Below are 15,124 nucleotides of genomic sequence, written 5' to 3'. Positions count from 1 at the left end.
TGTGGGTTTGCTGTCGTCGATTAAATTTAATCACGTATGCACCGCGATCCTGCACTTTTTTGGCGTGTGTGTGCGTGATTGGCTCAATCGATGGTATCAAACCCGCGAAGACAAAAAGATCGAGCGCCGTGACGATGCACTTTTGGCCCTGTTTGATTGGCCTCACTGGATTGACTGCTGTCGTGCTTAATGTGACACGCAGTATATACCTCGTTTCAGCTTCGGTCCGAGCGCGGCCGATGTTATGAGCCGAAGGGCCAATCAGACAGCGAAAGAGGCACATCATGGCGTGCTCTCTGCAGTTGATAGGACCAGCCGGTATTCGCCGTCTCTCTGTGCGCGCTCCTCCGCCGGCTAGTCCTATCAAGCGCAGAGAGCACACTATGACGCTGAGCTTCTTGCGCTGTTTGATTGGCCCTTCGGCTCATAACATCGGCAGAGCTCGGACCGAAGCTGAAACGAAGTATAGCAACCTTGCGCGCTGTGATCGATCGGGAAGTTGGCCGTGTGAGAGCTCTGGCCCGTACCTGAAGACGGTGATGCCGATGTAGGTGATGAGGATGAGGAACAGGTCGTTCTTCTCGATGAAGGACAGCGAGCGCTCCGTGATCACCACGCCCACGATGATGAAGATGAGCGTGTTGGCCAGGTACGACAGCATCTCCCAGAAGCTGCGCACACATCGGGTCCGGTTAGAGTCCCAGAAGGAATTCTGGGAAAGTCCTGTACGCGCTTCTCCTCGAGGAGCGCGGTTGTGCGCCTGGCCTGACGTTCGCCCGCTCACCCGCGTAAGAATGCCATATATGGCCATACCGAGAATCGGGAAAAGGAGGCCATATATGTATATGGCCACATTTACGGGGCGTTTAATTGTAATGCGAGCGGAGTTAGTTAAAAAAATGCGTAAAGGGTACACTAATCTGGGTTGTGCGGGTGAGTTACAGTCAGGGGGACATTATATAGGCGGCTAATCTTCACGACAAGTCAAATAATTAACAAGTGTTTAATTAATTTAATTAGTGAAACTCAAAATCACCGTATGGCTTTAATTAGAAACTTGCTGCGCGTCATCGAAAACCATTAAATCAGCCCATTTTAGAGCGACTCGAAGCAGTGGGAAACGCGGGGGGTGCACCAAAGCTACCACTCGAGCAGCAGGCGCAAAGCTAGCGAATTGAAATCATTTGCTCATTTTCACTAATTAAAGAGTTAATTAACACGTTCTAGTTAATCATCCGACTTATTAAGAAGGTGATCCGCCTATATAATGTCTCCCTTGCCCTACACCTAACCTGCACAAACCGCATTAGTGTACCCTTTACGGATTTCTTGCAATAAATATGATCGAATTAAAATCAAACACCCCGCGTTATACTGCTGCATATATGACCTTACTTGCCCAATTCTTGATATGGACCCATTAAGAATTGCGACTCGTACAAAGCGCAATACATGGCATATTTTTGTACAAGTTGCCTTCGTGATCTTTGACTGCGGGTTCGACGCAGTAACTCCCAGAATTCCTCTCGCAGCCGCGAAGGACGCTGTGCTTTTTGCCGCTGCAGGTCTATTGCATTTCCACAACTTGCTCTCGGCCAGCCTTGAAACGGCGCCTCGTACGTCACCGCGGTCATTATGACAGCCTCTGTATAGCCACTGAGAAAGGCAGGGCGATTTCCGAATGTCTTATTATCGCAACCAATCAGAGTGCGGTATTTATTCGCCGATAAGAACGCCGACGAACGATGCGGTATCATAATAGGCCACGCCTTTGCATAATACCTATAGACATTTTCCACAGGGGCGCCGCCATCTTGATTTGTCGTCACTTCCAGTATGGGCGACGACAAAATAATAAAACGTTTCAACCTGTAACTAGCAAAAAAATAGAGGGGAGTCAAAACGAGAATGTGTGATGGTTAGGCTTATATCTTAAATGTCTTCTATTGGCGTGGCGAGGGCAAAACAATGTTTTCGCCCATACTGGAAGTGACGTCAAATCAAGATAGCGGCGCCGTTGGGGAAAAGGTCTATAGTCGGTGACAGCTTAAGCGGAAGCCCCTCCCTCCTCTTTCCACTTTAGCAGAGCGAACTTTGGAGAGGAGGCGACCTCCTCTCCAGCGCTCGCTCTGCTAAAGTGGAAAGAGGGGGAGGAGCTTCCATTTCACTCCTAACCCTTTATCAGCCACCGAAACAAACTTCTTGACGCGTGTAAACGTTCAGTACCGCTAATTGACAAACAGTATTTTTTTTTATTTTTTAGGACATATGTAACCTATGTTACACATAGCCTCTCAAAACTCGCAACTTTCAGCGATGGTGGCACCGCGGTGTGAGAATCGCTCTCCCTAGCCCCTGGATGATCGGCTTTAAAAGGTAGGAAAGATAAGTGCTTGCTAACACCGACCTGACGGGGAAGTATGACGTAAGGCTCTCATATCGCTCGCATGTCGCAAAATTAGAATCATTTACGCGTCACAGGCCGAACCTCGTTCGGCTGTTCTACGACGATCATCCAGATGGCAGCCATTTTGATGGGAACTAGGGCGGGCCTCTATAGGCCGTGAAAGTTGCTAATTACCGCTACCTGATGCGCACCTTATACGCGATATGCTGCCGCGGAGAAACCGACCTGTGCACAAACTCTTCGACCTCGGGACTGATGCTGACTTTGTTGGCGCTGATGACGACCCCGAGGGCGACGACGGCCAGCACGCCGGACACGTAAAAGACGTTCTCGGCCAGGTAGTAGGTCACGTAGGCGGAGCTGAGCGTGATGGTGATCTCGATGACCGAGTCGTTGAACACCTTGGACAGCGACCACACGGCTATCTTGCCCATGATGAAGCCCAGCAGGGGCCCGCCGAACGCGATCCGGCAGAACATCCAGGCCACTTCGGCGGCTGCACATTCAACGGGCGACGAGGTTTGTCGAGGGGCAAGGGGAAGGACCTCGAGGGTCGAAAGGCATTGCGATGCATGCACTTGAAACACCAGTCACTGGACTTTCATCAAGTCACGGCCGCAATGCTAATACCATGTCTTGTGCCTTGCGTATTCCAGCAGTGCGGCAGTGGCTTTAATGAGTTTGTTCAATTACAGTATCACGCTCGTGGCAGACGGCCATCCTGAAACTGACTGGTCATTGGATGATGGCACCGATCGCCTCTCATTGGCTGAATTGATTAAAGGAAGGCCAATGATTGGTTTGCCGACTTCATTGTACAGTACAGGGCCTGTCCATTCAAGGATCTCCGAGAGTCGAAGGAGTATACTTGCCCGTCATGCTTTTTCCCGGCATGGCCAGCTCCATGAGGACCTCGTAGATGACGATGGCTGAGCCGTCGTTCAGCAGTGCCTCGCCATCGATGATGGTCGTCAGGATTTTGGACGTGCCTGCGTTGGGGAAACAAGAAGCGATGAAAGCAGTCAGCACGTGCTTGCCGATGCACGCCTGCATCTATACATATCCGAACCTTGCTAACGTAAGAACAGCGAATTATGCTATAGAAACGTTCGTATGCAAATCGAAGTCAAAAAGTTATGTTTAGAAAAAGGGGAAAAAAAAAAAAAAAAAACGCCGATAAGGAGTATACATTATAGACGTATAACCGAGGCCGAGAGGGTTCAAGAAATCTTAAAAACGCAGGTCATAAGACCTGCGTTCTGCGTAGTTTTAATAAATTCACTTAGTTTCAAGTATCCGTCGTGAATCTCGACCAGCTCACCTGGTTAATTATTTTAGAAAAAAAAAAAAAGATTTTTTTTGGTCATGGCTGGACCAGAAGACTATATTTAGCTTCTTTAAGCGTTGGCTTTGCGATAGCTGCATTACAACAGTCACGGCTACTTTTCCTGTACCTTCTATAGGTTGGCATATAGGGTACCATTGCAATATACCGTGACATAAATCATAATTCTCTTTCTACCGTTCTTGTTTTGCCCTTTTGTAAGAATTGTTACAGTGAAACGCTAAAACTCGTTGCAGAGAAACATCTATCCACATGAAATAAAAGCCAACTAAACCCTCCAACTTAAGAAAAAAGAAAGCAACTAACATTGCAAGCCAGAAAATTGCCTTTGACAGATCATTAGTCTTGACTTTTGTCGCCTACTGCCAGCACGAGCCGCGAACTCCTTAACGCCACGCAGCTCGCTTGCCAGCACGCGAGTTGCGCCAAGCGCGAGGTCGCCTGCCAACGCACGAGCTCTCCAACGTTGAGAAGCTTCCCGCCTGGAGGAGTGTGAACCTCGTAAGCACATAAACAGTTAAATAATGCAGTAGGTGCTTCGCCTCCAGCGCGAGCTTATTACTGCCTTCGATACCACCTTCTCGGTCGCGGAGCCAAAACACGGTGGAAGGCAAGGAGCACGTGCTGGTGGCGGAGCATCTATACTGCATTCTTAGCCATGGCATCAAATGTACGCGGAGCGTAAGTTTGTCTGCTTCTTTTGCAGGGGTTGTGGTGACGTCAGAACGACGCTGAACCCTGATTGGCTCTGATCGAAGGGTAATGGGTGGTCCTCCAAGCAAGCAGTCTTGAGGTGTATACCCACTATCCCTCCATCAGAGCCAGTCAGAGCTTGGCATCATTCTGACGTCCAAAGAAGCAGACGAACTTTCGCTCCGTATAGCATGGCCGGAGCACTCACCGACGTCCCGGAGCAAGGCCACGACGGCGACGGGGTCCGTGGCGCTGAGGATGGAGCCGAAGAGGAGGGCGCTGTGCCACGTCCACTGGTAGCTCACAAACAGGTTCACCGACAGGAAGGCCGTCAGCCCCGAGCAGATTACTGCGGTCCAGACAGGGCAGAGTAACGATGGAGATTTACAGGCAGGTGGCTGACATAGGTGTGTGCAACAATGTAGCGCCTGCTAACTGCGAGCTTAAAGCTGTTCTTTTGGCAGGCGGCACATTACCCACAGCTCCCGCTTATGACGACATACGCGTGCCCATCTTTGGTTTTCCTTTGAATGGTTCAGCCATTGAGATTGACGATCTACACCATGCTCAGGGTCCATGGGGTCCTTGTGGCTAAAATTATTGAACACCCTTTTTGCCCATTGAAGCTGAATTAACATTAACATGATTCCATCGACTTTTTCACTGGCTCGCCTGAGAATGATTGGCTAGTATTCGTATCGCATCGCGGTTTTTGCTTCTGGGAGGGTTGCTCTGAGGTGTGGAACTGTACGTGAAAGGGAATCACAAAGGAAAGTAGATTGCTCGCAAGATATTAGTCTCGCGAAAGCCGAGGGCTCCGCACACTCGCCTGCTTGCATTTCGCAACCCGTGGGGATTTATACGCTCGGGACGACTAAAAGGCTATACAAAATGCTGAAGGAAATCATTCTGCATGCATGGTTCCTGGCTGCTGAGAGTGCTGCCAATGAGTGCGAGATCTGCGACAGCGGGGCCCCCTTTTCAAAAGTGCATCGAGCAACATTGGTGGTCGCCATTCCTGGGGCACGAAAGTGTCATTGGATCCGAGTCCACGCTGAACACTGACCCAACCCTCGTGTCCAGTAGACAGAACACGTGTCATGGTAGACTCGGATAATTGACGCAGCAGCGACAAGATGGCACCCCTTTTTGAAAAGATTAAGTTTGACGATTTGTGTGTAGTTATCACAGAGCATCGCCGGGCTCCCTTATGCACTCACGCAGTCCCGGCACGGCCATGAGGATGCACTGGCTGAAGCAGCGCACGAAGGTGTGGGCATCCATGGCGAAGGCCGACTCGAAGATGAGGATGGGCAGGAACATGTGGAGCAGCAGCTTGGGGTCGATGCGCGCGAGGTACGTGTACACCTGCAGGGATTCGTAGTAGTGCGACACCAGGCCCATTATGGCGCCGAACACGAACACCACCACCGTGTACGGCAGCGGGATGCTGAGCCGCTTCAGCAGGAACCGCACCAGGGCTGTGGCCGAGGGGAGGGAAACAAAGTCGCTCTAGACGCTCGCTCCGTGGGCCATCGAGTGTGTCATCGCCCATCCTCATTTCGAGCTTGCAGGCGCGTCTTTACCGGTGCAGATGCACGTTTTTGATCGGACAACTCTATTATACCCCACGTTAAATGCCATTTAAGCAAAATGACCTTACAGCTCGGCCAATCCGCGTGTTTAATGCGCCACGCTGCGCGTGCACCCGCCACGTGCAGAACCAGCATCACGAGCTGATTCGCCTTCGATCAAAATCACATTTACTTTCCCGTCTGACAAGGGTATTAGTCGAACAGCCCTAAAGCGTTGAGCGCCCAAGATAGGTCCCTGAGCACCTTGTTATTGGTCACGTGACTCAACCATCACAGATGTGACGGACCTACACTGTCCTTTGCATTCAATTGGAGCACAAAACATCGGGTGAAAGCAGCTTCGAAAGACAAGTGCTCGTTCCCCTTGCCTCGCCTGTGTTTGACATGGTCAGTGTTGATATTCAATCTCCATTCAACTGTGTATGTACGAGATAATCTTCATATAACAAAAAAAACAAAACAAAAAAACTACGCATTAACAAAAGAGCGGTGATATGCATTTGCATTATAGACTGTACTCACTAGCAAACAAAAGGTAGGCCCATTGCCGAGGAGCGAGTTTTTACAACACTTCCGCAAAGTGCCTTACACGCCATGATTATCATAACTTGACACACCATGAGTGCAAGTCCGCTTTGAGCAAGCGCTGTGAACAAATAACGCGCTCAAATGTGACGTCAAGGGGACACAGTCTTCGAATCAATCATTTAAGACCAATAGGCCATACGTAAAATATCTTCCAGCTATCATCATCATATGCCACCCGGAGCCGCCATATTGGAGGGTTTTTGCCATCTGCCATTTGTAAACGAGGCGCATCTGCATTCCACTCGGTTTTCATGAGGTTAGGACACTGTATTTGTACATTCAATGGGTTGCTATTCAATTTTGGTGCAACAGAGAAAAGAAAGACGTCCGCGAGATTTTGAGAAATTAATTGTCAGCAACGAGGTCGCAAGACTTCTCATTGAAGCAATAGACTGAATCATTCAGGTAAAGTGAACGGTCTTTATCGAAGACGCTGTGCGACGGGTTCGGACTGGACTGGCAGTATACGTGATCAGGGCTGGATGGATATGCTACCTGTGCAGTCGAACAGGGCGCCATCAAAAGGGGGGCACCGAGGGGCGTATAAACACGTGAAGATGGAGGACCAGCTAAGCTGTTATTTTTATGACGTCTAGCACAATGCCTAGAGGACGACTTTCCCAGGATCCAGTGACTTTAGCGGCACAGTTGGGCGCGACTAAAGCCCCTCCATGTTTTAAAAGTAGCGCCATGAGCATCGATGCACGAGGCACGTGCATCGTGCAGCCCTTGGGAAGAGCATGGCGGCACAGCGCAGCACTGAGCTAGATTTCAGACGCCATGTTCTTCCTAGAAGTGGCATTTCCGCAACAGTGAATGGCGCCTTTTTTCCCAGGATAAAGGGGCGCGACGGGGCCGGACAGATGGGGCACCCACCTCCAAGGATGAAGCTGACGAAGAGGAAGAGTATGGGCGAGGAGGCCTTGGCGAACTCCCCTTCCTCGATCTCCATGAAGGGCTCCGTGGCCCAGGTGCCGTTCTCGCGCGCCGCGTGGTGGGACGCCGCCATGTGCGACGAGTCCACGGGCCCGCCCGCCAGGTCCATCGCGAGCCCGGACGCGCTGCAAGAGCAACAAGGACCGATCGCGGTGAGCCAACCGATGTTCTCTATACCGGACAGAAGGCACGGGGAAATGTCAGCGCGTGTGCGCTTCTTGGTATACGGAGCGCAAGTTCGTCTGCTTCTTTTCCGGGGGTTGTGGTGACGTCAGAACGCGAAGCTCGGATTGACTCCGATAGTGGGTAGACCTGAAAGCAAGCTGCCTTGAGGTCTACCCACTATCCTTCAACCAGAGCCAATCTGAGATCGGCATTCTGACGTCACTACAACCCCTACAAATGAAGCCGACGAACCTATGGTCGCTGCTTAAGGGGACAGTGACAGGGTACTTATGCGTGTCAATGTTTTTATTTGAACGTGACCTATGAGAGCCCAACCATCCAGAACACGATTTGCGGCCCGAAATTCGTATTCTTTCCGCCCGAAAACCGCCGGTCGAGAATTGACCGGTTTCAGGCGCCCTCACTTTCTTTTCCACGGTCACGTGCCGTTCAAACTGATGCGTACCAAATATACATACAAAGTCGTGGGTCATCTAAGGTACACTTTTAGTATTAAAGATAGAAAAGAATAAGAACCCCATTTTTTTGTGACTTCCAAGGAGCTGCAAATACGTTGATCGAAAAATGAAAGACGTTTACAAATCTCTGTAACGCGAAATTAGAGCGCAGCTCTTGAGGAGGAGGAGGGAGGGTATAGAGGGGAGGGTACGCCCCTTTTCTCCTCCTCCCCTCCTCCTCCTCTGTACACCGGTTGTCTGTACCCTCCCCTCCTCCCACACGTTCCCCTCTAAATTTAGCTTGAAAATTAAAGCCACGTTACCTCAACACCAATTCAGTTTTCCCGCAAAATTTAGCGAGGAAAATGACGTCACATGACTTGGTGTTACGTAATCTATGAACAAATTCAGTTTCTACGGTAGATTTCGCGAGAAAACTGACATCACGTGACCTCAGCACCAATTCAGCGGGGAAACTGAATTGGTCAGGACGCGATGGTGGCGCACGACGAACCAACTTTGCGGCGTGGGATCGCTACATGGGAACTGTGGGTCGTGGATACCGGCCCATCGATTTTCAAGCACGGAACAGCGGGGGGAAGGAATAGGAGTGCGAAGCAGACGCACGAGAAGCGGTTCAAGCAACGTTCTCGCTGTCGCCGTCTGCTTCACACGCTCAAAAAAAGGGAAGAATGCAAAAAAGAAAAAGAAAAACTGAGTAGGGAGCGATGGCCACGTGACTTCCGGCAACTCTGTCCTCCGAGCTTCTGTGCACATCTTTCGGTTTAAAATGGATGAGTTTCTTTACTTTATTAAAACAATATACTTGACTCTGTATAATATTGGTTGGGTGCTGACACAATGATAAATCGCCTGGCTAAAAAAAAAAAAAAAAAAAAAAAAAAAAATATATTTTTTTTTTTGGGGGGGGGGGGGTGGGGGGGGGTGGGAGGGGGTGGGGGGGGTGGGGGTGGGGGGGGTGGGGGTGGGGGGGAAGGGTGGTGTTTCTTTAAAGCCAATGAGGCTGCAGAATCGGCCGTTAAGGACGCCGAACAGCAACATGGCCAGCTTTCTGAGACGCGCTGTTTCAGTTCCCGATTCTCACGACACGTGGCGTATCAACCTTGAGCAAGATAAAGCCCCTTGATAAGGGCGTTTTTTTACAAGTATCGCCAACCATTGGTGGGGAAGCGCGCGAGACACTTGCCACGAGCGGGTGCTCCACCGCCATTCGCTTCCTAGGTCCGCTCATTTCAGTGCTGCGCCGCCATTCGCTTCCAAGGGCCGCTCGAGACGTGGGTCTCGTGTACTCGCGCATTTGACGCTACTTGCAAGATAGAGCCACTAAATAAGCTGCGCTTAGAGTATCGGCACTCCGTTCCCCGACATTGTTGTGGGCGCCGCCATTTTGGCTCGTATGCAGAACAGACGCAACGGCCGATCGTCATGATTCAAAAGTGCGACTTCCTCAGCATTAGATTCGGTGTTAGGAAGGTCATGTAATATTGCTCTGTTCTGTCGCGAACGGTTTAAACATTTGTAGAGGGTGGAAAAGCATTTCCTGTGATTTCAGATAAAGCTTCAGATAACTGGCAACCATGATTTTAAGCCACATTATGGCCAAGTGTCGTTACTCTGAAGCGTAGCTTATTTAGTGGCACTATTGCAAGACAGACACAAACACATCGAGGGGTTTTAGAGCAAGATAGAGTGCCTTCATACACACGCGCGCTTTTGCTTGAGTGCTGACATCTCAACCATTTTCCCGCCCAATCGTTTTTTTTATGCATTCTGAAGCGCGCGCAATCCGGTGTCACTCAGCTCGAGCGCGTAGCTTTGGCTAATGCGTAGACGCCATTTTACCGCCCAAGTCACGCACCGAGTGCGCGAGAACGTCACGCGCTGGCACATTCAAGGCAACAATGGATGTCTTCACCCTCAGACAGACAGACATGTAGGCACCCTAGGGCAAGATAAACGGAGAATTCGAAGCCCGCGACCGCCATCTGAACCTCCTCTCCAGTGCATCTCTACGGCCTTCCACCCTTTTCACCGTTTGCGTCTGGCCAAATACTTTACTACACTCTGTTTCATACTTAGCGTGCAGCGCTGTCAAAGCTACTGGCGCGAGCCCGTGGCTTCCTTTATGGTTTTGTTTGCGCGAGGACGCGTGCAAATGATCAACGAGATCAAGCCCCACGCTCGTGCCAGTAGCTTTGGCAGCGTTGCACGCTAAGTATGAAACAGAGTATAGTAAAGTATAGTAAAGTATAGCTGTCCCGTCCCCTGTTTTTACGTATATAACTCTTTCTAAACCTACATCATTACCAACGCGCTCACTAAGAAGTTTATGAAACAGAGTATAGGGTGAATACATTCCACTCCGCTCATTTGCATTAGACAGAACGCCTGCAATGCCGAATCCAACCCTGACGGAGGGGAGGTCCGCGCCGAGTCTCCTTTTTCGGGGGGGGGGGGGGGGGGGGGGGGGGGGGCAAATAAGCAATCATCATCATCAGTCGCAGACATTTCACGACTACGAGCTATGCTACGCCGGCGGTCGGTGCGCCAGTGCAAGCCAGTGTCTCGAGGTGTGAAACAACGTCAAGTGTGTTGCGTGGTGTTTTTTGTTTGATACATTTTCGGAACGATGCACACGATATACCCCGAGTTTGAGCAAACATTAGTTTAGTTTATGTTTCTGAATTTGGCTTTTAGAAACAAAAAAAGTCTCCCCAATTTTGTGTATTTTGCCGTTTTGCGTTCAAAAGGCAATCTGTTATTTTCGGTATTGCCTATGTTATTTCAGTGATGTGCGCCACTAGTATGGTGTAGTTTGGGAATTCGCATCCTCCAAACGAGGAAAAACTATTGTTCTTTTTTTTCAGGCGCTACCGGCTGTTGGTCAGCAAAGCATTTTATCTTTAGTCCTTAGTTTTTAGTTTTTATCTATTTGGCTCTGGAGAGCCGCGGCACTGCGGAAAGGCAGCAGACCGTACCATGGAGGCCCACGGTGCCGCGTCTAGTTAACATGATAATGTGATGAGATGAGTATAAACATGCATAATGACGACGACATGGATTGTTGGTATTGGGGAGGATGGCAGTCAGATTAGCAGAAGTCCAGATTTCGTGGAGGTGGGTCGGGCGGGTCAGCAGCGAGCCACGGGGTTCTGGGGGGCTATGTTGCGCTTTTTGGACTCCCAGGAGACTAGGGAGAGGGAAGTGACGTCAACGACACAGCAAACGCAGATTGGATGTTGATTTTGTTTTCTTCCGTCAACATCCAATCTGCGTTTGCTCTAGTCGTTGACGTCACTTCCCTCTTCCAAGTCTCCTGGGAGTCCAAAAGGCGCAACATAGCACCCCTGGCACGCCGTTCGATCGGTGCATGAAAGAGCCCCAGGAACATGATGGTGCTGTTGCTCACTGGGGTCCTCTGGGGTCAAAGCATCAGGCTCCAAGGAGGCAGCCAAGTCAAAGTAGAAGCTGCCGCCTCCGAGGCACCAGGGCTCAGATTGAGGCACCGCCGTCGCCCGGTGTGTCATCCTCTCAACGTCGTCGTCGTTGTGTTCTTTATTTATACGCGTATATATGTACAAATAAAATAAGATAGATAAAAAGACACACAATCGAACGGCCAGTTGCGCGCCGTTCTAGTTATATTTCTAGTTATTTCTAGTTATACACGCCTGAAAGAATTTTGTTCAGTTTGTGTCTGTAACCGAGCTAAAACTTTACGTACACAGGCAAATTCAAAGCAAGATATACACAATGCAAGTGTTTCTGACCCTATTTGAAATCCAGGGCCGAAATTTTGATTGCTAGCATCTATAGTCATATTATAACTGCCCCATTCTTAGTCAATATGCTGTCACAAACGCGTCGTACAAATCTTTTTTTCGATAACCCTATGTAAAGGTAGCTTGGCCGCAAGCTTCTTGGTGCACGGCGGAGTGCTAACTTTACAGGGGCAAAAAGCGGGCCGAATTTGAAAGTCTCGAGGAATAAAAAGTATTTATTAAAGTACCGAAATTTTAACTGCGATGTGTGCTATAAGTCGGCAGCTATTATATCCCTCGAGAACTTTACGATTCTTCGCTTCAGTGAGAATAAATTCATAGTTTTGTCAAAATGGCCCATAGGACCCAATGCAACAATATTATATCGGGCCCAGGAATAAAAAGTACACAATCCTGAGGTTCAAGTAGGTATTAAATAAGAGTGTATTAGTGCCCTGTATAGATATCCCAGGGAACTTAAGGATTTATGCAGTAAAATTATCATTTTACTGCGTTTTGCTGAGAATAGCCAAGAGAGGGCGCAAGGAGACCGTGTCCAGGAACGCTGGGGATGAGAGCATTATGGTATAATGAGACGTCAGTTACTACTCTATACGGCGAATAAGTGATCTAAAACGCGTCTTTGGCGCATCGGAACGCCAATCAAAGGGCGACACAGAGAACGCGTATAGATAAGGCGCGATGATAAGACAGCCAAGCGCGCGCCGTCATTCGAAAGAAACGCGCTTGAGTGCATTTGGAGGGTAACCACCGCGCGAGGTGCGCGAGGACCAGGCCAACTTGCACGCCGTATATGTAGCAGACGAACCTGAGAGTCTTGGGTGACTGGGCAGAAAAGGCAGTAGCAGAGGGACTGGACGCCCTCTCACCTTGACGCGCTACATCCATGGAAACGCAGCCTCAGTCTCGCATTCGCATCCTAAACGCCCGCGTACACACGTTTGAGATTTCCCGACGTCCAGTGGCACGACGAAGAGCTTTCACGCGTTTCTTGTCGCGTCTCTCGTCGACAGCGGACGTCCGTTCGCGATTCAAGGACCAGTTTCTCGTATAGTAGGGACCAGAATCCAGTCCTGCTGGCATATATCTACGCGCTCGAGTTAATCGCGATGAAGAAACGCCTTTACACGGTGGTCTTCTTCACATTGACGTGTGTCACGCAAACGCACGTACTATCAGTTAGTCGATGCCGCGGTTCAGTCCCACGTGTTTGTAACAGTAACATGTTACAATTGTAACATGTTACTTCTTCCGGGTAACGAAGTGAACGGTCCCCTCTTACGAACGGGAACGAGTGTCTTATTTTCGCTACTTCTTGACCTAGGAAGGACTAAATGCGCCGCAGTTACTTTCCCTGAGGGACCAAAGTCATAGAGAAGACATGCCAAGTACGTTCGCTTCACACATGTCTGCAGGGAGCCTTTGTAGATAGCCAGTCTGACAGGACCATCATACAAGGAACTCCTCAGGCAGTGACTGCAGCTTGTCTCTGCCAGGACGTAAACTGTCCAGACAGAGCGCACGTATGACGGCGACTGGCGACACCGACGTCATCGGCGATATACATGCTAAACTCCGCACGGTTCGTCTCGCGATGGCCGTAATCGGGAGACGCCGTCGACGGGGGTTTATCAGTCGGTCAGACTCAGGCGAACGATAAGCAACCGCCGCGTCCGCGGACGAAGACAATGCCCTCACCGGAAGGACTCGAACCCAGGCCCAGATGCGCGGCCCGCATTGATAATGCGGAACTGGGCGAGGGTCAACGGAAGCGATCGGTCTTCGAGAAGATCCTCGTTCCCGGGAAGTGGCAGCTGCCCTTGCCGTGTGCACTTGTACAGACGACGCTACATTTTACTCCGTGTCACTATAGTTGCGTGCAGTACGGGCGAAGGCAACGCCAGGCGAGGGAACAAAGGACAAGCACTAGGAAGGTTGGGAAGGCGGAAAGAAACCTCCTTGCCTCTCTGGCGTTCCTAGTGCTCTCCCTTTCTCCCCCCGCCCTCCATTGCCCTCCTCTCCCCCTCTGACTTAGTGCTCGCCATTTCTCTTCGCCTGGCGTTTCTTTCGCCTGCACTGCACAGAACTACAGGCGGTCACAGGTTAACAGTTCAGGGCGAAGGAAAGGAAGGCTGAGGAGGAGGAAGCGGGCGGGGTGCTGGAGCGAGGGGGAAGGGTCCTCCTCTCCAGCCTTCCTTCTCTATATGTGGCATCTGAGAGCGGAGTTAAGGTTAGGGCTAATCTGTTGGTGATGCGAGGTCATCGTCGTTCTCAGGCCCGGGCTCATCGCTCGATCGTCGGGGGGCATTCCATGAGAAAGCAACACGCACGACCGAGTCGGCGTTTGCCCGCACCAGTCACAGGGCGTATTTCGAAACCAGGACCGGGTTCGCGCAGGATGAAGCCTCTGCGCATGCCCAGTACCGACAGCAGCGCCACCGCAGTTCCGTTTCGTCAGAAAATCCATAGTTGCTTTCTGCGTGCTCTTTCGTTTACCTTCGTCTGCAGCCACATAGTTCAAATCTAATATAAAAAAAAGTTTTGGAATAAGTAAAATAATACAGAAAAGGCAAAACAAGGATGATAGACAGTCGCGATTAAAACGTGAGCTTCTCCCAGTGGTGAGGCGAGAGCGAAAACAATGTTTTCCCGCACACCGGAAGTTCTGCGATTCAAGATGGCGGCGCCCGCGTATACACCATCCCAATATTCACGAGTCCGAGAAGTTGAGGGAGAGGAGGAGACGAGAGGGGACGTCAGAATGCCGAGCTCTGATTGGTACGATTAGTGGGTACACCGAAAGCTACAGCTGCCTCCACTGCAATCGTCGGAACGCGTTCCAATGCGAAAACCGGACGTCCGCTTTCCAGGTTCAATTGCGTTCGACGAGTGCAGTAGAAGCTCAAAGAAACTGTAAAAGAAACACTCTGTACATGAGGTGGCAAGCACCGTCGCAACACCAGCACACAAAAAAGGCCCTCGCCAACAATATTTTTTTTTTTCGCGTGCTTCGGACACGTTTAGCATTTGTGTTGTACATTACACGTGCGCGAATGATTCGCTTCGTGCAACATTTCTCCCCGCGATGGCCTCGAAAGGCCGACCAGTATCTTATATAAACGAATAAATAAATA

General features: G+C 50.2%; 1 protein-coding gene across 3 annotated transcripts in view; it reads right to left on the bottom strand.

Annotated features, from left to right (window-relative positions):
* Window positions 1–15,124, bottom strand: part of LOC8037300 (sodium/hydrogen exchanger 10) — a 99,015-nt gene that overhangs the window by 27,990 nt on the left and 55,901 nt on the right. For all 3 annotated transcript variants that reach the window (XM_040504469.2, XM_040504467.2, XM_040504470.2), the window contains exons 2-7: window positions 7,505–7,689; window positions 5,666–5,926; window positions 4,654–4,794; window positions 3,280–3,396; window positions 2,633–2,903; window positions 528–671 (exon numbers count right to left, since the gene is read on the bottom strand). In XM_040504469.2, coding sequence (XP_040360403.1) covers window positions 528–671; window positions 2,633–2,903; window positions 3,280–3,396; window positions 4,654–4,794; window positions 5,666–5,926; window positions 7,505–7,673 — 1,103 coding nt within the window. In that variant the 5' untranslated portion in view covers window positions 7,674–7,689. The remainder of the gene's footprint in view (window positions 1–527; window positions 672–2,632; window positions 2,904–3,279; window positions 3,397–4,653; window positions 4,795–5,665; window positions 5,927–7,504; window positions 7,690–15,124) is intronic.

This window comes from Ixodes scapularis, unplaced genomic scaffold (assembly GCF_016920785.2).
Source record: "Ixodes scapularis isolate PalLabHiFi unplaced genomic scaffold, ASM1692078v2 PGA_scaffold10__122_contigs__length_95168666, whole genome shotgun sequence".
Classification (NCBI taxonomy): Eukaryota; Metazoa; Arthropoda; class Arachnida; order Ixodida; family Ixodidae; genus Ixodes; species Ixodes scapularis.
This window is presented reverse-complemented; position numbering and strand designations above follow the sequence as displayed.